Raw genomic sequence first — 25,415 nt, 5'->3', positions numbered from 1 at the left:
TTTTCCCTCCTTCCCTTTTGACTTTATTGCCAGACTTTTTCAAAGCCTTTTCTCATCTCAGGACCTGAGGCACTGAAAAAAAAAAAATCACAATCTTTGTTAAACTATTAGAGCTCACTCAGATAGAGTAATAAAGACCAAAATTGAACCCCTTATCTTCTGGCATATATGACAAGATGCTGCACCTTTTCATACTGTGTCATAGGGGAAGCTAGTAAAACCTATTCATGTGTTGTTTTAAAGTCACACATAAAGAAATATCCCATGAATAAGAAATATAATGTATGAGGAATAGCGTTATCTTCTGAAGTTTCAATTCTGTTTAAATAGAAAGAAGGGACCAGTGAACTTCACCACAATTTTGTTAGAGATTTCCAATTGTATACATAGAAATATATTCAATTCCTATGTATTTGCATTTCAGGACTAACCTGCATTTTCTTTTGCTTTTAAAATATTTTTTTCCTCTCATGATATGTAGTTAGGGTGCAGATTTGAAAACCAGTGGGTACGGCATGTTTTTAACAAGAACATATATGGCGGGAGGAGAAGATGGCGGTACGACGCATCTCGCAGCGGCCACTCCGGTGGCGAAATCTGTTATCTGTCAAGTAGGGTGCGGTGCACAATCCTGATTTGATGGAGACAGACGTGAGAGCACGGAGGAACATCTGGTGAAACTTCTGAAATGCCTGCTTCGCTGCCGCTGCTACTGTGTGATCCGAGTCCTCGGCTTTGCTTATTGCTCGGCGGCCAGGGCGGAGTCGAAGCGCTCGGCAGAGGATGGTGCTCGGTGCTCGAGGGCTGGTCGGAGGCTCGAAGTTTTCGGACAGACTCAGAGTCGGCTGCGGTCGGGTGCTTCCAATGCATCGGCAAGTTTGCAGCACTTGGAGGTTCATGGCAGGGAGAGTTTCTCCCTTCTACCGTCTGCGTGAGATGATGGGGCTATCGGGACTTGAGACTTTTTTTTTTACTGTGCCCATGGTCTGCTCTTTATCAAATTACGGTATTGCTTTGCACTGTTATATCTATATGTTATAATTATGTGGTTTTGTCAGTTTTAGTTTTGGTTTGTCCTGTGTTTCTGTGATATCCTTCTGGAGGAACATTGTATCATTTTTTAACGCACGCATTTCTAAATGACAATAAACGAGGACAGAGTGTCCTCATAATCTAATTATTAAATGATAATGTCATGCCCTGGGAAAGGTTTCACTGTTAATGTCATGGTTTCTCTGTAGCTGCAGTGTTTAGGTTATGACTAGACATAACGGGGGCTTTGGAATGTACGCTGTCCAATGAGGGAAGTGTTTTTCTTTCTTGTGTGCCCGAGAGCGAAGGATTCCCAAGCGAAGATGAAGAGAGGGGATGCCAGAATGGAGAGGTCACAGACTGCAGGACGGAGTGGAAATGGAATGGGGCTGGGAGTCAACGACACCCGGGGGAAAAGTCGATGGAGAATTAACGGACGGGAAAACCGTGAGCTCCAACGTGCACATTAGACTGTTTCATTAAAATGGGCCCTTTTGTTTTTGTTTCCATTACTAACCCTCTAATCAAATTAAGAATTATGAAGCTAAATTGTTTAATTGCATTTTGGTTTACTGTTTGCTATTTCATGGTACTGATATGTAAAAGGGGAAAACATCACACAGCATTCCACACAAACAAGATTTCACAAGTTTGGCAGGGCCGGAGGCTGTCTTCCCCTAGACTAATGCCGCTGGTCGAACCCGAGGATTGTAATTGTGGGGGTTTCGTTCCGGGATTGATTTCATTGGATACCGTGTGATTGTCCTGAGCATTGAAAGAGTGGGTTGTGTGTTTTAAGTCTGTGCTAGTATGGATGCTGCCAGGGCGGAGCGGTGGTGTTCATCCACGTGGTTACCGGTAACTAATGCGTGCGTATTGAGTGGGGTAGATATTCGTACTCCGAATGAATGGTCAGTTCGCCTGTTAAGTACTGTTAAAGTTGTTGGCAAAGTTACATTGCGGAGCAGGCCGAATCACAAGTCGAGTTTCCCATAGCTGCGGGCGGAGACTTCAAAGACAGGGTTTCTGAGGAGTGAGGGGAAGGAGTGGTCAGAGTTAGAATGTCTAATTAGTCCCTGTCCCACAGGGAAAAGTGAGAATTCTGAATTAGTATCTGCCCTTACACCTCTGGTAAATAAATGGAAAAATGCCCAGGTCCAAAGTCTCAGCTATGGTAGATTCCACCTATTCTCAAGAATGAAGCCCACCCCTAAAGGCAAACAGGAGTATGAGACTTGGGCAGAGCAGACCTCTCAGTTGTGATATGAGTGGCAGTGCTCTGATGATGTAAAACTACAGAGATTGGTTGAAAGTTTGAGTGGGCAGGCTGCTGCCATGGTGAGAGCCATGAAGCCCCGGTACCCCCTTGCCAAGGCTGCCAATTACATGGGAGCATTGGAAAATGCCTTTGGCACGACAGGAAGCCCAATGGAGCTCATGGCGGGGTTTCAGAACATGTGTCAGGAGAAGGGGGAGAAGCTTTCTGCCTATATCTTTTGGATAGAGAGGCAGCTAAATTGCTTGTGGCACAGATGGGCCATTCAAACGGCTGAGGTGGCTCAGTTAAGAATGGACCAGATAGCAAAGGGCGCCCAGTCCCAGGACCTGATCGCTTGGGATCTCCGACTGCCTCGTAAGATGCGACTCCCGCCCCCCCCATTTGTTGAGCTGATCAAAGTAGTACGAGAGGAGGAGAATGTGTCAGAGGTGTGAGAGGCCTCCATCAGCAGGGTACAGTCCTCAGGTGTGGCCCCCTGTGGTGAAGTGACCATGGATAGCCTGCCCTGGGGAGTGGTAGAGGAGATTGTGGCAAAGTTGAGAACTGAGATGTCCCGGTTGTTATCAGTGGGTGTGATTCCAACCCCCCCCAAATCGGATGGAGCTGATAGGGAGATGGATTCCCTAAGGGGACAGACTATGCGGAGGGCTGCTAGCAGCAAGTGTCAAGTGAGAAGGGGAGCGGCCAGTATTGTCTGTTATAACTGTGGTGAAGAGGAACACTTCAGGTGGGAGTGTGAACGACGGGAAACCCTTCAGAGAGTGAGCCCCTGGGTACCTAAGCAGACAGAGTTGTTGGGAAAACTTAAAAGAGACCCAGTGAGGGGATGGCCTGGCATTTTCAGGGGGACATTCCCAGCAATATATCAAGGAACACTCTAAAGCAAAAAAACATATTCCTGAAGGCCTAGTGTGGTCAAGCTCCAGTGTGTCGCTACAGATAGAGGGTATTTATGCGCAAGCCATAGACACAGGGTCACAGGTCACTTTACTGTACCGCTCATTTTACAACCAGTATTTGACGCATTTACCACTGATGCCATTCAGTGCACTAGAGATTTGCAGGTGATTATCCGTATGATGATTATTTGTCAGTGAAGCTGGAGTTTTCAGAGGCTGATGTGGGAGTGGCTGAGGCCCTTGATAAATTAGTGCTGGTTTGTCCGGACCCCGTTGAGAAGGGCAGCGTTTCAATTCTTGTAGGGATCAACACTCCCTTTGTGAGGAGGCTCATGAGAGCCTGCAAAGGAAGAAGCTGGAGAAACATTGTCCGTTCACCTGGTGCTTCGAACTGCCTTTGAGGAACTGCGTGGCTGCAGTGGGCCAGATAACGAGTTGAGACGAGGGACTGTGTGGTTCACTCAATCCAAGCCAATCGTGTTATGGCCCGGGGAAGTAGCGAGAGTAATGAGAAACCCAAAATTTCCCAGAATGTCCGAGGGCGATGCTTGACCACAAAGAAGAGTCGGGAGTGCCTGCTGGGGTACTGATGAGGTACTGATGAGACCCAAACTGCAGAAGCCCTCGGTTGTACAGATGAACAGTATGGCAGTGATTGTCAGGAACACCACGAAGAAGGAGGTCACCTTCAAGCAGGGGATGCCCCAGTGCATCTTTTCTCAGTAACAGTAATATCCAGTGTTCCTGTGAGACATGTCGGGAAGAAATTAGTGGAAAAGGGGGAATGTTGACCACTGAGTCATTCAACTTCAGGGACTCCCTGGTACCTGCAGGTTGGAAAAGGAGGTTGGTAGAGAAGGTGTTGAAGCTGGAAGGTGTCTTTTCCACTGATGAGTTTGATGTGTGTTGTTCCAAGAGCACTCGTCACACTATCTGGGTGACTGAGGACACCCCGCTTAGAGAGCGGTCATGGCAACTGGCCCCTGCAAGAGGTGGAAGATGTTCGGCAGCATTTGTGTAAGTTTAAGGAAACTGGGATCATCACCGAGTCCCGAAGCCCCTATGAGTCCCCAAAAGTAGTGGCCAGGAAGAAGAATGGGAAGGTATTGCTGTGTATGGACTATAGGACCCTGAACAGGCGTACCGTTCCCAACCAGTATACAGTCCCAAGGATCGAAGACAGGCCCGTCTGAATGGTGTGAAATGGTTCAGCGTGCGGGACTTGACGAGTGGATATTACCAGATTTGAGAAAAACTGTACATAAACAAAGACTGGCAAACAACAAATGCACAAAAGACGACAAATTGAGCAAAACAAAAGGGGAGGGGGAGGGGAACGTCGACTCAGACCACGAGAGGCAAAAAAAAAAGAGTAAATAAATAATACTGAGAATACGTGTTGTGGAGTCCTTGAAAGGTTGTAGAATCAGTTCAGAATTGAGGTGAGTGAAGTTATCCACAGTGGTTCAGGAGCACTAGGGTAATAAATGTTCTTGAACCTAGTGGGTGTGGAACCCAAGGTTCTTTTACCTGCACAATGGTAGTAGCAAGAAGAGAGCATGGCCTGAATGATGAGGGGCCTTGATAATGGATGCTTCTTTCCGGTGGTAATGGTCCTTATAAATGTGCTCAATGGTGTAGAGGACTTTCCCAGGAATGTACTGGACTGTACCAACTACTTCCTGTAGACTTTTCCATTCCTGGACATTGGTGTTTCCATACCAAACCATAATGCAATCAGTCATAATTCTCTCCACTAAGCATCTGTAGAAGTATATCAAACTTTTAGATCACATGCAGGGTCTGAGAAAGCAGACTTCTAAGGAAGTAGAGGTGTTATTGTGCCTTCTTTGAAATGGCACATAGATGTTAATCCCAGGACAGATCCTCTAATATGATAACACTGAGGAATTTAAAGTTACTGACCCACTCCACCTCAAGTCCCCATATGAGATCTGGCTTATGGACCTCTGGCTTCTCCTTGTGGTCAATAATCAGCTTCTTAGTTTTGCAGATGTTGAGTGTGAGGTTGTTGTTGTGGCACCATTCCACACAATTTTCAATCTCCCTCCTATATGCCAATTTGTCCCCACCTTCATTACTTTTTTACTGAAGCCACAAGTACTGTAAGTAAACTGTTGTGTATTCAATTTAAGTAATATTGTATTGGTTGATTGAGCATTCTTTGCTTACATAATGCATTGCGGGTTGTATGTAAAAGTACATAAATGTTATGTCATTATGCTGCCACGTCATACGTAGGCGCTTCACTGAAATTCAAAAACGAAGTTAGACTTGCATTCCCGGCTCCGCTGTTTTCCTTTCAATTTAGTTTTTATGTTTTGGAGTTACAAAACATAATAGTAGTGAAGAGGAAATTTTAAATGAAGCTGAAATGACTACCACCTGTTGAAATGCAGCAAGATGTTTGAGTTCAAATAAAAGCACAGTGATACATTCAAGTTAAAAGAAAAGCGCAGCACATTTTTATTTCTTCACAAGGGGAGAGCGAGACGTTAAGCTTAAGAAAAAGATCAGAAAACAGATGAACTCCAGGGTTCAAAATCAGTGAGTACCAAGGTTTAATAATTGAGAATTTTTTTAAACAATCAGAAAAGTCTGTCTACTTCGGAATAATAGAAGCGTTCAATTCCACAATGGATAACTGACTCATGTAAGCTGAGTGAATTCATTAGTATTTTAAAGCAAATGGAATAGCCAATGAGAAGCAAGTGCCAGTTTTGCTGAGTGCGTTGGGTATAAAGTACAGTTTACTTAGAAATTTGACTGCTCCAACAAAACCAGCCAAAATGAGCTTTGCTGATATCATGAAAGTAATACAGGAATATTTAGAACTGAAGCCACTGTTAACTGCAGAACACTTTAGACTTCATAAGTGGAATCAAAAGGAAGGGGAATCTATTTCAGCATACGTGGCTGAATTGAAGAGATTGTCTGAGCATTGTTAATTCAGTGATGGGCTTAATGACGCACTGAGAAATCACTTAGTTTGTGGAATATTACAAGAATGGCTCCTAACTGATGTACACCTTACATTTAAAAAGGTAGCTGAAATACCTTTATCAATGGAAACAGCAGACAGGAACACAACTGAGTTGCAGTCAGAAGCATGAACAAAATTGCAGCATCTAGACAGAAGCCTACTGAGCTGAACAAATTGTGTTACCATTGTGGCAAGGGCCAACGTACATCAAACCAATGCAGTTTTAAAGGTAAAACTTGCAGAAAATGTAACAAAGTAGGACACATACAAAGTGCATGTCAAGCAGCCAAAAATAAATGGACTGCACAGGGAAGAGATAAAGATAAAAAGTCAAGGTGCAGTTTCAAAAAGAGCACTAATCTGTATGCTGTTCATTAAAAATCTGATACTGATGAGAATGACACAGGACTGAGTAGCTTTGAGATTCTCAAGGTGAAAACTAACAATAGACAAACAAAACAACTCCTGTGGGAATGATATTCATAACAGTGAAATACAACAACTAACAAGTCACACTGGACTTGTATGTAGTAAAAACAGCAGATATGAGTGGCTGAGACAATTTGATTAGAGATCCATCCACCATTTATATGCCACATCTCCTGCAATAGTTAACTCAAAGCAAACTCAGAAAGGTATTGGATGATGCAACAGCAGTGTTCAGGGGTGGTGTTGGAAAGCTCAAATGTATCAAGTGTGAATTCTTTAAACTAAGCATCACTTACTGTGGTCACACTATTGATGCACAAGCATTACACAAGTATGCTGTGAGAATTATAGCAATGGAAAATTCAATCCAAGGCCAAAGGACTTGTCATATTTGTGGTCTTGTGGTCCTTTATTAGGATTGTCAATTACTGTAACAGGTTCCTGCCAAGCCTAGCTACTGTGCTCCACAGATCGAGAAGAAATGGCAATGGAGAAAGCAGTGTGCCGTGGCTTTCCAAAACGTAAAGGGAATGGTGACATCACAATGTACTCACACATCATGATGCCAACTATCCTGAAGAAAGGTGTCCATAGTCAATTCCAGAGTAGTCGGAACTACTTCCTGCAGTCTCAGAGACAGCTCATACAACCACCCCAGAGGAGGTCACAAAACCTGAGATTGTTTCACAGCCACAAGTCTCACCTGCTAAGCCCCCTTGTCAAGAAAGACATTGTCCCACTGGAGTAAGAAAGCCTCCATAGTAATTAAATCTTTAGGCCTGATGGGACAATTTAAAATTTATTATGCTGTGGATGTCTATAAAGTGGTTGTATTATATACTATATAAAATATATATAAATTGAGATGCATTCTATATTGAGTTTGACTTCATAGCTAAGCAGGAATTAGTGTTGTGTATTTAATATTTCAGTAATATTGTAAATATATTATTTGATTAAACATTGTAGTTTATATAATGTATAAACATTATACTGGTATGGAAGTTGTCCTGTCCAAGACCGGAAGAAGCTGCAGAAGATTGTGAACAAAGGCCAGCACATCACACAAGCCAATCTTCCATCCTTGGATTGAATTTACACCACACGCTATCGGAGCAGCGCTGCCAGGATAATCAAGGACACGGTCCAACCAGCCAACACACTTTTCATCCCTCTTCCCTCCGGGAGAAGGCTCAGGAGTTTGAAAACTCGTACGGCCAGATTTGGGAACAGCTTCTTTCCAACTGTGATAAGACTGCTGAACGGATCCTGACCCAGATCTGGGCCGTACCCTCCAAATATCCGGACCTGCCTCTCGGTATTTTTTGCACTACCTTACTTTCCCTTTTCTATTTTCTATTTATGATTTATAATTTAAATTTTTAATATTTACTATCAATTTGTACTCCAGGGAGCACGAAGAGCAGAATCAAGTATCGCTGTGATGATTGTACGTTCTAGTATCAATTGTTTGGTGACAATAAAGTATAAAGTAAAAGTAAAGTATTGCATTTTATATGTAAAAGTATATAAATGTCGTACATCATTATGCTGGCACGTCATTGCACTCGCCTCGCTTACAGTGAAAGACAAAGTTAAGACTTGCATTACTGGCACCCTTCTTTTTCTTTCAATTCATTTTTTTTATGTTTTGCAGTTACCAGACACAACATAAACCATCTACCAAATACCAAGCAATTCTTCCTTTCATATTTTCCAACATCTGCCAGCAATGGCCCTTATGTAACAACTCCTGCCATCAGTTGAAGGAGCAGATACTGTAGCCATCGGCTATATTTAAAGTGAGGTTGATAGGTTCTTGGTTAGTAAAGGTATAAAAGGTTATGAGGGGGAAGACTGGAGAATAGGGCTGGGAAATAAAATAGCTCAGCCATGATCGAATGGTGGCGCAGATTCAATGGGCAGAATGGCCTAAATCTCCTCCAATGTCTTATGGAATTAGATTTGGGAATTTAGTAAATCCTCACTTTATCCGTGTGAACAGTACTGGAAAATTAGAAAGTAAATAAATCTGTCATTGTAACTATTCCAACAGCTGCTGTCCAAAATCAAGAACTTAATTTCAGATTTCAAATTATCTGTTTCATGTGGTACAGCACCACAGAGCTCTTAAATGTTTAGAGTTACATAATTAAGGAAAAATTCAGCAATTTTATTTCTCTGCCCATGTTCATCTCTAGGTCATTCGCAGCCAAGCATTTTTAGCAAAACCTACAGTTCAGAAAGAAGGCAATTGGTCTACAAAGTGCAGCTACAAATCTGCCAAGTTATTGGGAAGCTCAGATTATCAATAACAGATATACATCAGGATTTTCCAAACTAGTCTTATGTTACTGTCCTAGATATTTTATAATAATGCCACAAACATCTCATTATTAAGTAACCAGAACAGATATTCCTAACTCAACATTGCGTGAGAGAGAAAAGACACAGTAGCTCTTGGACAAAATAAACTGTTCCAACCAAGGGTCTCCATCGTGCAAGTTCGGCCTTTCATTAACATTTTCTCTTTCTGCTTTAGATTATCAATGGCAATTTTAATTTCCATTGCTATCTTTATTATAGATAGCTCCAGTTAAAACTTCCCTTACCTCTAGACCTAATACAATACTAATATGATTACCTACTTTGAATAGCTCAAAGATTGTCCAAGCAAAAGCTCGCATCTTCTCTAAACTGTTCTGGAATGGAGAAAAGGTCAAAAGAAGCATGCTTACTATCATAAATTTACTTGTTTTTTTTTAAATAGCATGAAATATGCTTTACTCCTCTGTTAAACACTTATCTAACAGCAATTACTCTAAAATCAATAAGAACATATACTATTTGAGATTTACTAGTCTGATTCCACAGTTTACCAAGGGATTATGCAACAAGCTAAAGGGGAAGACCTGGATTTAATAAATTATATTTTGGAACTTGTTTTCTGTCAGGATCAAACTGTATAAGAATTGTAATGGTTTATGAGCCATCAGAGGTTCTCAGATCACACAGCTCAGTTCTAAACTCCAAATAGTTTAATCCAGCATGTTAGGATAACCATTCCTTTAACATTGATAGCTGGCTCTAGTGATCTGGGAATATGCTTCATCGCTAAATATTGTAATTTAAATGCACTATAACATGTGTGCAATTGGGAGAAATGTAGTAAGCTTGGCTAAAACTTGAGTAAAGTATTAAAACAAAAGCAAAAATAATAAATAGGAAACATCATTTAAATAGTGTAAAGAGCAAAAAAAGAACGAAAACACAAAAAAGACACACTAACTTATGAACTTGATTCTTCTGAGTACAGAGATTTTAAGAGATAGCTAATTTGAAATCCGAAGGAACAGTCTGCTGGAGGAACTCAAGCAACATCTGCGGGGATTGGAATTTGTGAGATTTCATGATAATCCTGCAATACAATTAAGAATGGAAAGAGGAGATAAACTCTGTTCCAACCAAGGGATGACAAGAGGTAATTGGTGGACTAAGGGGAGGGGAGGAATGGGGTGAAGAACAGATCAAGAACAATACACACAAAATACTGGAGCAATTCAGCAATTCAGGGAACATCTATGGAGAAAAATGAACATTCGACATTCAGGCCAAGACCCTCCATCAGGATAGATCAAGCCAGGTAGAGGGCGGGGAACAGTGGAGCTGAAAGACAGAGGCAGGCAGATAATAAATAGAGGCAAACGAAAAAAAGGAAGAGAGAGCTGAGTGGATGGAGGGAAGAAAGAAGATAGTGACAGCTAGAAAGTGATAAGCAGGATTACAAAAGCTACTAATACTGGAATCTGATGTAATGAGAGTGGTAATGGTAACAATTAGCAGAGAGAAGAAAGCGGGATGGAACCAGAACAGGAAGGGAGGATGGAGGGCTAATAGATGAAATATGTGATTTGGTAGAATTAGGGATTAGGTGGGAGGAATGGCGATGAAAATGGATGATGTAGGACTGGAAGCAGGGTAAGGGATAAGGGACAAAAAGGGGGAGTGGAGGAAGATCGTGGGGTTGGTGAGAAGGATGGAAACACGAGAAGTGAGAGATGGGAGATTAGTTTTAATTGTACACATCACAAGACCATAAGACATAGAAGCAGAATTAGGCCATTTAGCCCATCGAGTTTACTCCACCATTCAATCATGGCCGATCCTTCTTTCCCCTGCTCAGTCCCACTCCATGACCTTCTCACCGTAACCTTTGATGCTGTGTCCACTCAAAAACCTATCAATACACCCAACAACTGGGCTTTCACAGCTGCCTGTGGTTATAAATTCCACAAATTCACCATTTCTCTGCATCTCTGTTTTAAATGGACGCCCCTCTTTCCTGAGGCTGTGCCCTCTTGTCCTAGTCTCCCCCACCATGGAAAAATCCTTTCCACATCGACCCTGACTAGGCCCTTCGAAAGGTTTCAATGAGATTCCCACCACCGCCCCCCCACCATCCTTCTAATTCTAGCAAGTACAAATGCACAGCTACCAAACATCCCTCGTATGATAACCCTATCATTCCTGGAATCATCCTTGTGAACCTCCTCTGAACCCTCTCCAATGCCAGTACGACCTTTTCTTAGATGAGGAGCCCAAAATTGTTCACAATACTCATGGTGAGGCCTCACCACTGCCTTAGAAAGCTTCAGCATCATACCCCTGCTCTTGTATTCTAGACCTCTTGAAATGAATGCTAACACTGCATTTACCTTCCTTATCACTGACTCTATCTGTAAATTAACCTTTAGGTTGTTCTGTCCCTTCACATCTCACATTTTTGGATCTTCTGCTTGTTTAGAAAATTGTCCGTACAGTTATTTCTCCTACCAAGTCCTTCTGTAGCCTACCTGTTTCCACAACACTACCTGTCCCTCTACCAATCTTCGTATCATCTGCAAACTTGGCAACAAAGCGATCTATTTTATCATCTAAATTATTGATTTGCAGCATTAAAAAAAATGGTCCCAACACCGACCCCTGTGGAGCACCGCTAGTCACTGACAGCAAACCAGAAAATGATTCTTTTATTCCCACTCACTGCCTCCTACCAATCAGACAATGCTCTAACCATGCCAGTAACATGGGCTCTTAACGTGGTAAGCAGCCTCATGTATGTTACCTTGTCAAAGGCCTTCTGGGAGTCCAAATATATAACACCTACTATATCCCCTTTATCAATCCTACTTGTAATCTCCTCAAAGAATTCCAACAGGTTCATCAGGTAGGATTTTCCCTGAAGGAAACCATGCTGACTTTGTACTATCTTGTCCCACGTCACCAAGTACTCCATCCTTAACAATTGACTCTTAACATCTTCTCAACCACTGAGGTCAAGCTAACTGGCCTATAATTTCCTTTCTGCTGCCTTCCTCCTTTCTTAAAGAGTGGAGTGACATTTGCAATTTTCCCAGTCCTCTGGTACCATGCCAAAGTCCAATGATTTCTGAAAGATTATTTCTAATGTCAACACAATCTCTAAGGCTATCTCTTTCAGAACCCTAGGATGAAGTTCATCTGGTCCAGGTGACTTATGTTCCCCATAGATCTTTCAGCTTTTTGTGCACCTTCTCCCTTGTAATAGTAACTGCACTCACTTCTCTTCTCTCACACCCTTCAACATCTGGCATACTGCAAGTGTCTTCCACAGTGAAGACTGGTGCAAAATACTCATTTAGTTCTTCTGCTATCTCCTTGGCCCCCGTTATTATTTCTATGGCCTCATTTTCTAGCGGTCCTATATCCATTCTCATCTCTCTTTTATGTTTTACATACTTGAAAAAGCTTTTACCATCCACTTTGATATTGTTTGCTAGCTTGCTTTCACATTTCATCTCTTCACTCCTCATGATTCTTTTAGTTGCTCTCTGTAGGGTTTTAAAAGCTTCCCAATCCTCTATCTTCCCACTAATTTTTGCTTTGTTGTATGCCCTCTATTTTGCTTTTACATTAGCTTTGGCTTCCTTGACAGTCACGGTTGTACTATGGTGCCGTTTGAGTATATCTTTGTTTTTGGAATACATCTATCCTGCACCTCCTTTATTTTTCCCAGAACTCACACCATTGTTCTCCTTCCAATTTACATTACCCAATTCCTCTCTCATACCACTGTCATTTCCTTTACTCCACTGAAATATTGCTACGTCAGACTTTACTTTCTCCCTAACAAAGTTCAAGTTGAACTCAATCATATCATGATCACTGTCTCCTAAGGGTTCTTTTACCTTAAGCTCCCTAATCACCTCCGGTCCATAACATAACACCCAATCAATTATAGCAGATCCCCTAGTAGGCTTAACAACAAGCTGCTCTAAAAAGTTATCTCATAGGCATTGAACAAACTCACTCTCATGGGATCCATTTCCAACCCAATTTTCCCAATCGACCTGCATGTTGAAATCTCCCATGACTATAATAACATTGCCCTTTTGACACACCTTTTCCTGTTGTAATCTGTGGTCCACATCCCAGTTACTATTGTAAGGCCTGTATATAACTACCATCAGGGTCCTTTTGCTCTTGCAGTTTCTTAACTCAATCCACAAGATTCAACAGCTTCCAATCCTATATCACGTCTTTCTACTGATTTAATGCCATTCTTTACCAGCAGAGCCACAGCAGCCCCTCTGTCTACCTACCTATCCCTCCGATACGTGTAACCTTGGAAACTCAGCTTCCAACTAGAACTATCCTTCAGCCACGATTCAGTGATAGCCACAATATCATACTTGACAATGTGTAATAATGCAACAAGATCATCCACTTTATTTCTTATAATCCTTGCATTGAGATATAACACTTAACCCAGTCTCCGTTACATTCCCATGGGAGGTCATCCCCCACAACAGTATCCAAAGCAGTATACTTATTTATGAGGGAATAGCCACATCACTCATAAACATCCTGTACAAGAAACTAAAACATGTGATCTCCAAATATACCTGGCATAATTTCTACGCTGCGGTAACATGGTCAATGGATTATAATTGCAGAAAATTATCTGAACCTCCAAAATGATAATTTTCTTCACTCAGACATGAGGGTCATCAGGTGAAGGGGAAACAAGGAAAGATGAAACCTTTGTCCTACTCAACCCAGCAAGGAGAATGCAGAAAAGAGAGTACACTCCTTTGTACTTTTTTGATTCCATTTTATCTCTTAAAAAGGCAGCAAAACACTGATGCGATATGAAACTTATACTACCCACTTTACTACCTGGATAAGTTATAATTTCCTTTACAGAAATAGTTAATTCCTACTCACAAAGGACTAAAATGGTGTCATTAGAATTTCAGCAAAATGTTGCAAGTGGTATATTCATCATAAAGAGATTCTGCAGATGCTAAAAATACAGAGCAACACACATAAAATGCTGGAGAAACTCAGCACGTCAGGCAGTATCCGTGGAGAGGAATAAACAGTCGACATTTCAGGTTGAGACCCTTTGTCAGGACTGGAAAGGAAGGAGGAAGAAGCCAAAATAACAAGATGGGGAAAGGGGAAGTGATAGAAGCTGGAGATGATATGTGAAGCCAGGTGAGGATAAGGGAGGGGGGAATTAAGTGAAAAGCTGGGAGGTAATAGGTAGAAGTAAAAGATTGAAATCTGATAAGAGGAAAGAGGGAACCAAGCAAGAAAGGAGGAGGGGCACCAGTGGAAGGTGATGGAAAAGTGAGGAGAAGAGAATCGGTACAAGGGGAGCCAGAATGGGGAATGGAAAAAGAGAGAAGAGGAGGGGGAAATTACCAGAAGTTAAAGAAATCAATGTTCATGTTGTCAGGGTGAAGGCTACTAAGACAGAATATGAGGTTTTGCTCCTCCAACCTGACAATGGCCTCACTGTGGAATGGGAAGTAGAAATAAAATGGGTAGCCACTGAGAAAATCCATCTTTATGGTGGACAGAGTGAAGTGCTTTACCTTTGAGTGTTAAAGTTTTCAAGCCATTTGTATATCAACCTCATCTCTGAGACATCACATCACTGCAATGAAATTGAGGTTCAGGTGATAATTTGAGTTGTATGATATTGACTTGAAGTAAGAGTTATTACATTTATGAAAACTATTATCATAAGTAATAGTAATCATAAGTAATAGTGATCTTATTACAGCATCTTATCACATGCTGGTGATAGGCTATTGAAAATACATAACAATTGCGTAATTCTCTAAGAGAAAAACCATGAAGATAGAAGAAGCATCAAGGCTTTAAGGAAACCGTAGCTGAAGTGTCACAAGCCTAGATAATTGTGTTTGTGTATATTACTTCCTATTTATAATGTGAGGTAGAAATGCTGATGCATTGTCAACTTGAAAGTTGTTATTTTTATGTTTAAATCAAACATAACCATTCACCAAAAAAGTCTATTTACTGTATATATCTGATGTTACATTCATTAATAAAAGTTAATAAAAGCAAAATATAAATACTGAATCTAAGGGAATTAAAATCCAAAATAAATTGCTTAACAACACAGAACAGTAAGCTCAGGTCAAGCCCTTTGGCCCACAATGTTGTGCTGACCTTTTAACCTACTCCAAGATCAATTTAACCCTTCCCTCCCAAATAGCCCTCCATTTTTCTTTCATTCTTATGCCTATCTAAGAATCTCCTAAATGACTCTAAGACAAAGAAAGTAACAGCAGCCTGAGCATAAAACATTAGCAGGTGCAGTCAACAAATTTTGGAACATGTTTTAGAATCGGAAACAAATAGGTATAGTTCAATATTCAAGGCACAATTTATTGTTTCTTATCATTGCTTGTGGATCCCTGTTTATAAGGGATTCAAGATAATTGGTATTTATAAAAATAGACCCTGAAAAAATGGGAAGAAGGAAAAGAAAAAAAGCTGTTTCTTAAACTAAATTTCCTCTGCAGTCAAAACCTGGGAACAATAAGGTAGACCAAAATTAGAGATAAATTTCTTTCAAAGAACACAACTTCAGATAAAATTTGGGCATCCACAGATCAAACAAAAGTAAAAAAATCTAACGTATTTGTATAAATCAGAATGCACGTAGTCTCAGAACAGATTCTGCCTATGTACCTGCGTATTTGAAGGTTCTTGTTTTGGTCCAGGGCTGGTCTGAACATAGAGCTGTGGTAAAACATCAGAATTTTATTATTTCAGAATTATAATAATATTAACATTATACAACAATCCAAAAGAATGTTTGGTTTAGAATTCCTCAGTATGGAGCAGCACTGTAGCACGGCAGTTGTCGTAATGCTTTACAGTGCCAGTGCCCAAATTCAACTCCCACTGCTAATGTAAGGAGTTTGTACATTCTCCCAGTGACCACGTGGGTTTTCTCCAGTTTCCTCCCACATTCCAAAGACATATAGGTTAGTAGATTAATTGGTCACATGGGTGTAACTGGGCAGTTGTGGGTATGTTGGGCTGGAAAGGCCCCTCTAAATAAATAAACATTCAGTGGAGTTGTACACTGCTCAGGGGTGACTCTGATTACTCTAAATATTTCAATCATGTGGATTACTTTATCAGACAAAACTTACAAAATCAGGGTTTGTTCATGAGGATATTCCTGGTAGTTGGTAAAGGATACTTTCTCACTATTTCCTAGAAATGATTGGGGCTGTGCTAGTTTGCCAAGTATTTATGATGGGAGAATAAGACCAGACAATAAGAACATGGGTAGGCCATTTAGATTCTCCTGCCTGCTCTCCCATTCAATAGGATCATTTCTGACGTGACACCTTCACATCCACAACACTGTCCTTTCGCTATAATCCTCAATTTCCTGCTAATCTATCTGAGCCGGCAGGAGAATCTGACTTGAATCCCAAAGTACTCTCTAACACCTAGATTTCTTAAGAACACAATAACAGAACTACCTGCACGCTACATGTGATCTTATTACAGCCTTCATTGTTGCATCAACCTTCCTGCTGTTATACTCCACAACCTTGAAATAAGAGCCAGCATTACATTATCCTTCTTGTGTAGCCATTGCACTTATGTACCAAAGTTGCAAAATTCCATAAGGTCAGAGAAAAAAATTCCTCCCCCGATCAGTTGTAAATCACCAGAAGAGTTCACTTCACTCAACACATCACTGAACTGTTCCCACAACCTGCGGTCTCTTTTTCAAGGACTCTTCATCCAACATTCTCAATATTTATTGCTTATTATTATTCTCTTTCATATTTGCAGTTGCTTGTCCTGTGCACATTGAGTGTTTGTCCATCCTTTTGGGTGTGGCCTTTCATTGATTCTATTATGTTTCTTGGATTTACTGTGTAGGCCGACAAGAAAATGAATCTCAGGGTTGTATATGGTGACCTATAAATATTTTGATAATAAATGTATTTGAACTTTGAATTGGTGAACTCTTTTTGTGATTCTGTGACCTCTGGCTCTCCCAGTAGCTTGTTTGGAGGTGAGTGAGAGCGAGATTTAAAAAGCGGAGCCTTTGGAACTTTGCCACGAGTTTGAGATATCATGAACAGTCACTAGTTTAGAGGTGAGTGAGCATGAGATTTAAAAAGTGAACGGGACCTTGCAGAACATTTTGAGATATCCAGGATAATCAAGGACACGACCCACCCAGGCAACACACTTTTCGTCCCTCTTCCCTCTGGGAGAAGGCTCAGGAGCTTGAAGACTCGTGCGGCCAGATTTGGGAACAGCTTCTTTCCAACTGTGACAAGACTGCCGAATGGATCCTGACCCGGATCTGGGCCATAACCTCCAAATATCCGGACCTGCCTCTCGGTTTTTTTGCACTACCATTTTTCTATTTTCTATTTATGATTTATAAATTTTTTAAATATTTACTAATTTTTACTATGTTTAATATTTTTAATATTTAATATTTGTAATCCAGGGAGCGGGAAGCGCAGAATCAAATATCGCTGTGATGATTGTACATTCTAGTATCAATTGTTTGGCGACAATAAAGTATAAAGTATTAGGCACATAACAAAGGCTATAAAAAGAAGTGAGGGTTAAGCAAACCAGTCAGTGTTGGAGTGGGACAGTGCTAGATTGGAGACTAAGGGGCTTTGACAAGAAGAGGCAGAGAGAAAGGTAAGTTTCTAGCGAGTTTTCTTCCTTTCTCTAATAGTGGCTAGCTAGAGTAGTGAGAATAGATCCAGGGTCAGCGGTGTGCTCCTTTCCAGATTTAGGAGATCTGGGAGATAACCAATCTCCCTGATAACTACATCCGTATGCTGCAGCTGCAGCTGCAGCTCCTTACAGAACATGTTAGGGAACTGGAGCTATAGCTGGATGACCTATGGCTCAAACAGAAGAGTGAGGAGGTGATACAAGAAAATAGTCACCTATAAGCTGCAGGAGGCAGGAAAGGCAATAGGCAGATAGTATGGAGCTTCCCTGTACCCGTTCTCCCTTCAGCAATAAGTATACCACTTAGATAATGTTGGAGGAAAGCCAGAGTGACTAGGTCTAGCTCTAGCTCAGAAGGGAAGGGGGAGAAGAGGAGAGCAGCGGTGATCAGGGATTCATTAGTTGAATTGAATTGACTTTAGTTCTTACATCCTTCACATACATGAGGAGTAAAAATCTTTACATTACATCTCCATGTAAATGTGCAATGTGCAATTTATAGTAACTTATAATTATAATAAATAGAACTGTCAATGTAACATAGAAATACACTCAAATCAGTGTGAGTTAATCAGTCTGACGGCCTGGTGGGAGAAGCTGTCCCGGAGTCTGTTGGCCCTGACTTTTATGCTGCAATACTGTTTCCCGGATAGTAGCAGCTGGAATAGATTGTGGTTGGAGTGACTCAGGTCCCCAGTGATCCTTTGGGCCCTTTTCTCACACCTGTCTTTGTAAATGTCCTGAATAATGGGAAATTAACAGCTACAGATGTGCTGGGCTGTCCACATCACTCTGCAGAATCCTGCGATTAAGGGAGGTACAGTTCCTATACCAGGCAGTGATGCAGCTAGTCAGGATGCTCTCAATTGTGCCCCTGTAGAAAGTTCTTAAGATTTGGAGCCCATACCAAACTTCCTCAACCATCTGAGGTGAAAGAGGCGCTGTTGTGCCTTTTTCACCACACAGCTGGTGTGTATAGACCACATTAAGGTCCTCAATGATGTGCATGCCAAGGAACATAGACCATAAAACCATAAGACAAAGGAGCAGAAGTCGGCCATTTGGCCCATCGAGTCTGCTCCAACCATTTTATCATGAGCTGATCCATTCTCCCATTTAGTCCCACTCCCCCGCCTTCTCACCATAACCTTTGATGCCTTGGCTACTCAGATACCTATCAATCTCTGCCTTAAATACACCCAATGACGTGGCCTCCACTGCTGGCCGTGGCAACAAATTCCATAGATTCATCACCCTCTGGCTAAAAAAATTTCTTCGCATTTCTGTTCTGAATGGGTGCCCTTCAATCCTTAAGTCATGCTCTCTCATACTAGACTCCCCCATCATGCGAAACAACTTTGCCACATCCACTCTGTCCACGCCTTTCAACATTCGAAATGTGTCTATGAGGTCCCCCCTCATTCTCCTAAACTCCAAGGAATACAGTCCAAGAGCAGACAAACGTTCCTCATATGTTAACCCTCTCATTCCCAGAATCATTCTAGTGAATCTTCTCTGTACCCTTTCCAACATCAGCACATCCTTTCTCAAATAAGGAGACCAAACCTGCCCACAGTACTCCAAGTGAGTTCTTACCAATGCCTTATAGAGCCTCAACATCACATCCCTGCTTCTACACTCTATTCCTCTAGAAACGAATGCCAACATTGCATTTGCCTTCTTCACCACCAACTCAACCTGGAGGGTATCCTGCACGAGGACTCCCAAGTCCCGTTGCATCTCAGAACTTTGAATTCTCTCCCCATTTAAATAATAATCTGTCAGTTTATTTCTTCTGCCAAAGTGCATAACCATACACTTTCCAACATTGTATTTCATTTGCCACTTATTTGCCCATTCTTCCAATCTATCCAAGTCTCTCTGCAGACTCTGTTTCCTCAGCACTACCGGCCCCTCCACCTACCTTTGTATCATCAGCAAACTTAGCCACAAAGCCATCTATTCCATAATCCAAATCGTTGATGTACAACATAAAAAGAAGCAGCCCCAACACAAACCCCTATGGAACACCACAGGTAACCAGCAGCCAACCAGAATGGGATCCCTTTATTCCTACTCTCTGTTTCCTGCCAATCAGCCATCACCCTATCCACGTATGTAACTTTCCCGTAATTCCATGGGCTCTTATCTTGTTAAGCAGCCGCATGTGTGGCACCTTGTCAAAGGCCTTCTGAAAATCCAAATATACAAATAAACTTAAAGCTGTTTACCTTCTCAACCAGATCATTGATGTCAATTGGGGTGAGCCCATCTCCATTCCTTCTCTAATCCACAACCAGCTCCTTTGTTTTTGCGACATTGAGGGAGAGGTTGCTTATGTCAGAGAGATGACTTCTTCCCTGTAGGCCACCTCATTATTGTTTGAGATTAGGCCAATCAACGTAGTGTGGTCAACAAACTTAATTAGCAGATTAGGGCTGTGGGTGGCGACACAGTCATGGGTATATAGGGAGTAAATGAGGGGACTTAGTACACAGCCCTGAGGGGTTCCTGTGTTGAGAGTCAGAGGGGCGGAGGTGAGGCAGCTCACTCTTACCACCTGCCGGCAACCTGACAGGAAGTTCAGGATCCAGCGGCACAAGGCAGGGTCAAGGCTGAGGTCTCTGAGCTTCCTGTTGAGCCTGGATGGAATTATAGTGTTGAATGCTGAACTGTAGTCCAAGAACAGCATTCTGACATAAGCATCCTTCTTCTCCAGAAGTGTAAGGACAGTATGTAGAGCAGTGGCTATTGCGTCACCTGTCGATCGGTTGTGTCAGTAGGTGAATTGTAAATACACTTGCCAGTTGTGCTGCGCATATCCTGAGTACTCGCTCTGGGATATTGTCAGGCCCTGCAGCCTTGTGACCGTCCACTTATTGGAAACGTCTGCGTACCTCAGCCTCAGAGATGACCAGGTTGCAGGTTGTAGTGGTGGCTTTCCTCAGAGGTTCAGTTAGCAACATCGAACAGAGCATAAAAGCGATTGAGCTCATCTGGGAGAAAGGCCATGATGTTGACGGCACCACTACATTTGGTTTTGAAGTCCGCGATGGTATGCAACCCTCGCCACAAGTCACGTGTGCTTTTAGTTAGAGGAACAGACAGGGCATTTTGTAGGCATGAAAGAGACTCCCGGATTGTATGTTGCCTTCCAGGTGCCAGGGTGAGGAATGTTCCAGACTGGGTCCACAGCATTCTAAAGCGGAGGGGTGAGCAGCCAGAAGTCATGGTATATATTTGTCCCAGCAACATAGGTAGGAAAAGGGATGATGTCCTGAAGTGAGAATGTAGGGAACTAGGTAGGAAGCTGAAAAACAGGATCTCAATAGTAGTAATCTCTGAACAGCTGCCTGTACCACTCAACAATGAAACAAGAATATAATGATTTGGCAGAAGAATGTGTGGCTGAGGAATTGAAGTGGGGGGGCAGGGTTTCAGATTTGTGGATCATTGGCATAACTTCTGGAGAAGGTATGACCTGTACAAAAAGGATGAGTTGGAAAAAAAGTCTAGAAGGAATGATGGCAGAGCAGCAATGGGTGGAATTTCTGGAAGCAATTCAGAAGGGACAGGATATGTACATCACAAAGAGGAACAAGTTTTCTAAAGGAAAGATGATCTGACTGTGGCTAACAAGAGAAGTTAAAGCCAATATAAAAGCCAAAGAAAGGGCATATAATGGAGAAAAAATTATTGGCAGGTTAGAGGATTGGGAAGCTTTTAAAAACCAACAGAAGGCAACTAAAAAAGTCAGTAAGAAGGTAAAGTTGGAATATGAAAGTGAGCTAGCCAATAATATTAAAGGAGATACCAAAAGTTTCTTCAGATACATAAAGTGTAAAAGAGAGGCGAGAGTGGATATAGGACCACTGGAAAACTATGTTGGAGAGATAGTAATGGGGGACAACAAAACGGTAGACTAACTGAATAAGCATTTTGCATCAGCCTTCATGATGGAAAACACGAGCAGTATGATGGAAGTTCCAGGTATCAGGGGTCATAAAGTGTATGAAATTACCATAACCATAGGTAGATAAGTCACCTGGACCAGCTGGTATACACCCCAGAGTTCTGAAAGAGGTAGCTGAGCAGATCGTGAAGGCATCAGTAATGATCCTTCAAGAAACACCAAATTCTGGAATAGTACCAGAAGACAAGAAAATTGCAAATGTTACTTGACTCTTCAAGAAGAGAGAGAGGCAGAAGAAAGGAAACTTTAGGCCATTTAGTCTGACCTCAGTGGTTAGAAAGATGTTGGAGTCGATTATTACAGATGAGGTCTCAGGGAACTTAGAGGTACATGATAAAATAGGCCGTATTCAGCATGGTTTCCTCAAGGGAAAATCTTGCCTGACAAATCTGTTGGAATTCTTTGAAGAAATAACAAGTAGGATAGACAATGGAGAATTAGTTGATGTTATGTAATTGGATTTTTAGAAGGCCTTTGACAAAGTGCCGCACATGAGGCTGCTTAACAAGCTACAGGCCCGTGGCATTACAGGAAAGATTCTAGCATGGACAAAACAGTGGCTGATTGGCAGAAGGCAAAGAGTGGGAAAAAAGGGAGCCTTTTCTGGCTGGCTGCTGGTGGCTAGTGATGTTCAATAGAGGTCTGTGTTGGGACCTTATATTTTTACCTTATATGTCAATGATTTGGATGATGGAGTTGATGGCTATGTTGCGAACTTTACAGACGACATGAAGATAGGTGGAGAAGCAGGTAGTTTTCAGGAAGGAGAGAGGTTACAGAGCACTTAGACAGATTAGGAAAATGCACAAAGAAGTGGCAGATGGAATACAGTGTAAGGAAATGTACAGGTATGCACTTCGGTAGAAAAAATGAAAGGGTTGACTATTTTCTAAATGGAGAGAAAATACAAAAAAAAACTGAGGTGCAAAGGGGCTTTGGAGTCCTTGTGCAGGGTTTCCCCAAGGTTAATTTGCAAGTTGAGTCTGTGGTGAGAAAGGCAAATGTAATGTTAGCATTCATTTCAAGTAGACTCGAATATAAAAGCAATGATGTTATTCTGAGATTTAACATGGAACATAGAATAGTGGGCCCTTCATCTTAGAAAGGATGTGCTGAAACTGGAGAGGGTTCAAAGGAGTTTCACAAAAATGATTCCAGAATTGAATGGCTTGTCATATGAAGAGCATTTGATGGCTCTGGGCCTGTATCCATTGGAATTTAGAAGAATGAGGGGTGACCTAATTGAAACCTATTAAATGGTGAAAGGCCATGATAGAGTGGACATGGAGAGAATGTTTCCTCTGGTGGGAGTGTCTAAAACCATAGGTCACTGACTCAGAATACAGGGGCATCCTTTTAGAATGGAGATGAGGAGGAATTTCTTTAGCCAGAATGGTGAATCTATGGAATTCTTTGCCACAGGCAGCTATGAATGCCAAGTAGTTATGTATATTTAAGGTAGATTCTTAATAGATTCTTGATTGGTCAGGGCATGAAAGGATACGGGGAGAAGGTAAGAGATTGGAGCTAAGAGAAAAATTGGATCAGCCATTATGAAATGGCAGAACAGACTTGATTGGGCCAAATGGCCTCATTCTACTCCTATACTTTATGGTATTATGGAGTTACACCTAAACTTGAGGTGGACCAATATCCTTGCAGGCAGATTTGCTAGAATTGATGGGCAGGGTTTCAACTAGTTTGTCAGGAGTATGGGAACTACAGTGATAGGTCATAGGGTGGGGCATTTAGCAGAGAAACTGTGAGTAAGGATAGGCAGTTGATAGGGTAAAGTTGTAGTCAGTGAGATGGGTTGAAGTTTGTCTACTGTAACGCAAAAAGCATCAGGAACAAGGGTAGGATGGCAAATATTCCTTTATTCAAGAAAGGGAACAGGAATAACCCTGGGAACTATAGATGAATGATTCTTACTTCAGTATTAGGCAAATTACTGGAAAGTCAAGTTAAGTTTATTGTTATTTAACTATATTGTATACATGTATACCATCAAACGAGACAAAATTTATGAGCATTTGGAGAAACGAAGTCTGATTAGGGATAGCCATAATGACTTTTTGAAAGGAAGGTCATGCCTCATGAGCCTAATTGAATTTTCTGAGGATGCGACAAAGCACATTAATAAAGAGTTGAGCAGGAGATGTGGTGTATATGGATTTTAGTCAGGCATTTGAGAAGGCTCCCCATAGTGAGCTCAATCAGAAAGTCAGGAGGCATGGGATACAAGGAAAGTTGGATATGTGGATTTAGTCCAGCTTGCCCATAGAAAACAGAGGGTGGTTGTGAAAGAAGCATATTCTGCCTAGTGGTCAGTGACTAGTGGTGCTCCACAGTGATCTGTTGTGGCACCATTGCTATTTGTGATTTTTATAAATAACTTGAATGAGGGCAGGTTAGTAGGTTTGCAGATGACACACAGGTTGGTGGAGTTACGCATAGTGTAGAAGGCTGCCATAGATTACAACAAGATATTAACAGGATGCAGAGCTGGGCTGAGAAGTAGCAGATGGAATTCAACCCAGAAAAGCATGAAGTGATTCACTTTGGAAGATCGAATTTGTAGGCAGAAAATAGAGGCAATAACAGGATTCTTAGCAGTGTTGAGCAACAGAGGGATCTTGAGGCCCACATCCATAGATCCCTTAAGTTGCTGTACAAGTTGATAGGGTTGTTAAGAAGGTGCAAAGTGTGTTGGCCTTCATTAGTCAGGAGATTGAGTTCAAGAGCCCCAGGGCAACTCTGTAAAAACCTGATTAGACCACATTTGGAATATTGTGTTCAGTTCTGGACCACTCATTAAAGGATGGATCTGGAAGTGTTAGAGAAGGTGCAGAGGAGATAAATAAGGATGCTCCCTAGATTAGACAGCATATCTTATGGGGAAAGGTTAAGTGAGCTAGGCTTTTCTGTTTGGAGCAAAGGAGGATGAGACATGACTTGATAAAATTGTATAAGAGGCACTTGAGTGGACAGCCATACACTTTTTCCGATAGAAATGGCAAATATGGGGTGGGGGGGGTATAATTGTATGGTGATTGGACAAAAGCATACGGGGATGTCAAGATAACTTTTTTTTAAATCAGAGAGTGGTGGGCGCCTGGATGATTGCCAATGCCTTGCCAGGGGTAGTGGTGCAGGCAGATACATTAGAGACATTTAAGGAATTCATAGGCACATGGATGAAAGTAAAATGGAGGGCTAAGTGGGAGAGAAATAGTAGATTGATGTTAGAGTAGGTTAAAAAGTCAGCACAGCATTGTGGACTGAAGGGGCTATACTGTGCTGTAATGGGCCAGATTCTATGAAACATCCATTCAGCAGTTACCCTATCTAGCCCCAATGAAAATAATGTTCCAAAAAGCTCACCACTTTCTTTAATACTCCAACTAACAGAATCCATGCCATTTGTTGGATAACAACTCCATAACCCAGATCATCCTTCTCTGAACTGCCTCCAAGGAAGTAATATCTTAAACAGGAAAATTAAAAACATTTATAATTCTACTACAGCCCAGTTCCCTAGAGCAAAATGGATATATGCTCACAGCCCACTTTATTAGGTACCTCCTGTATTGAATTACTGTCGCTTTCCTGTCAGTGTGAACCAGTCAGGCCATTCTCTTCTGACTTCTCATAACAAGGTGTCGTCACGAACAGAACTGCCACTCACTGGATTATTTTTTTTGT

General features: G+C 41.6%; 1 protein-coding gene across 5 annotated transcripts in view; it reads right to left on the bottom strand.

Annotated features, from left to right (window-relative positions):
- LOC140204259 (SWI/SNF-related matrix-associated actin-dependent regulator of chromatin subfamily A member 5-like) overlaps positions 1-25,415 on the bottom strand; it is a 172,593-nt gene that overhangs the window by 70,484 nt on the left and 76,694 nt on the right. For 3 of the 5 annotated variants that reach the window (XM_072270828.1, XM_072270824.1, XM_072270825.1), the window contains exon 2: positions 15,695-15,745. The exons of the other annotated variants lie outside the window; for them this stretch is intronic. Coding sequence is in view for 2 of the 3 variants with exons in the window: in XM_072270824.1 (XP_072126925.1) it covers positions 15,695-15,745 (51 nt within the window). In the remaining variant the exon portion in view is untranslated. The remainder of the gene's footprint in view (positions 1-15,694; positions 15,746-25,415) is intronic. 5 annotated transcript variants of the gene reach the window in all.

This window comes from Mobula birostris, chromosome 10 (assembly GCF_030028105.1).
Source record: "Mobula birostris isolate sMobBir1 chromosome 10, sMobBir1.hap1, whole genome shotgun sequence".
NCBI lineage: Eukaryota > Metazoa > Chordata > Chondrichthyes > Myliobatiformes > Myliobatidae > Mobula > Mobula birostris.
This window is presented reverse-complemented; position numbering and strand designations above follow the sequence as displayed.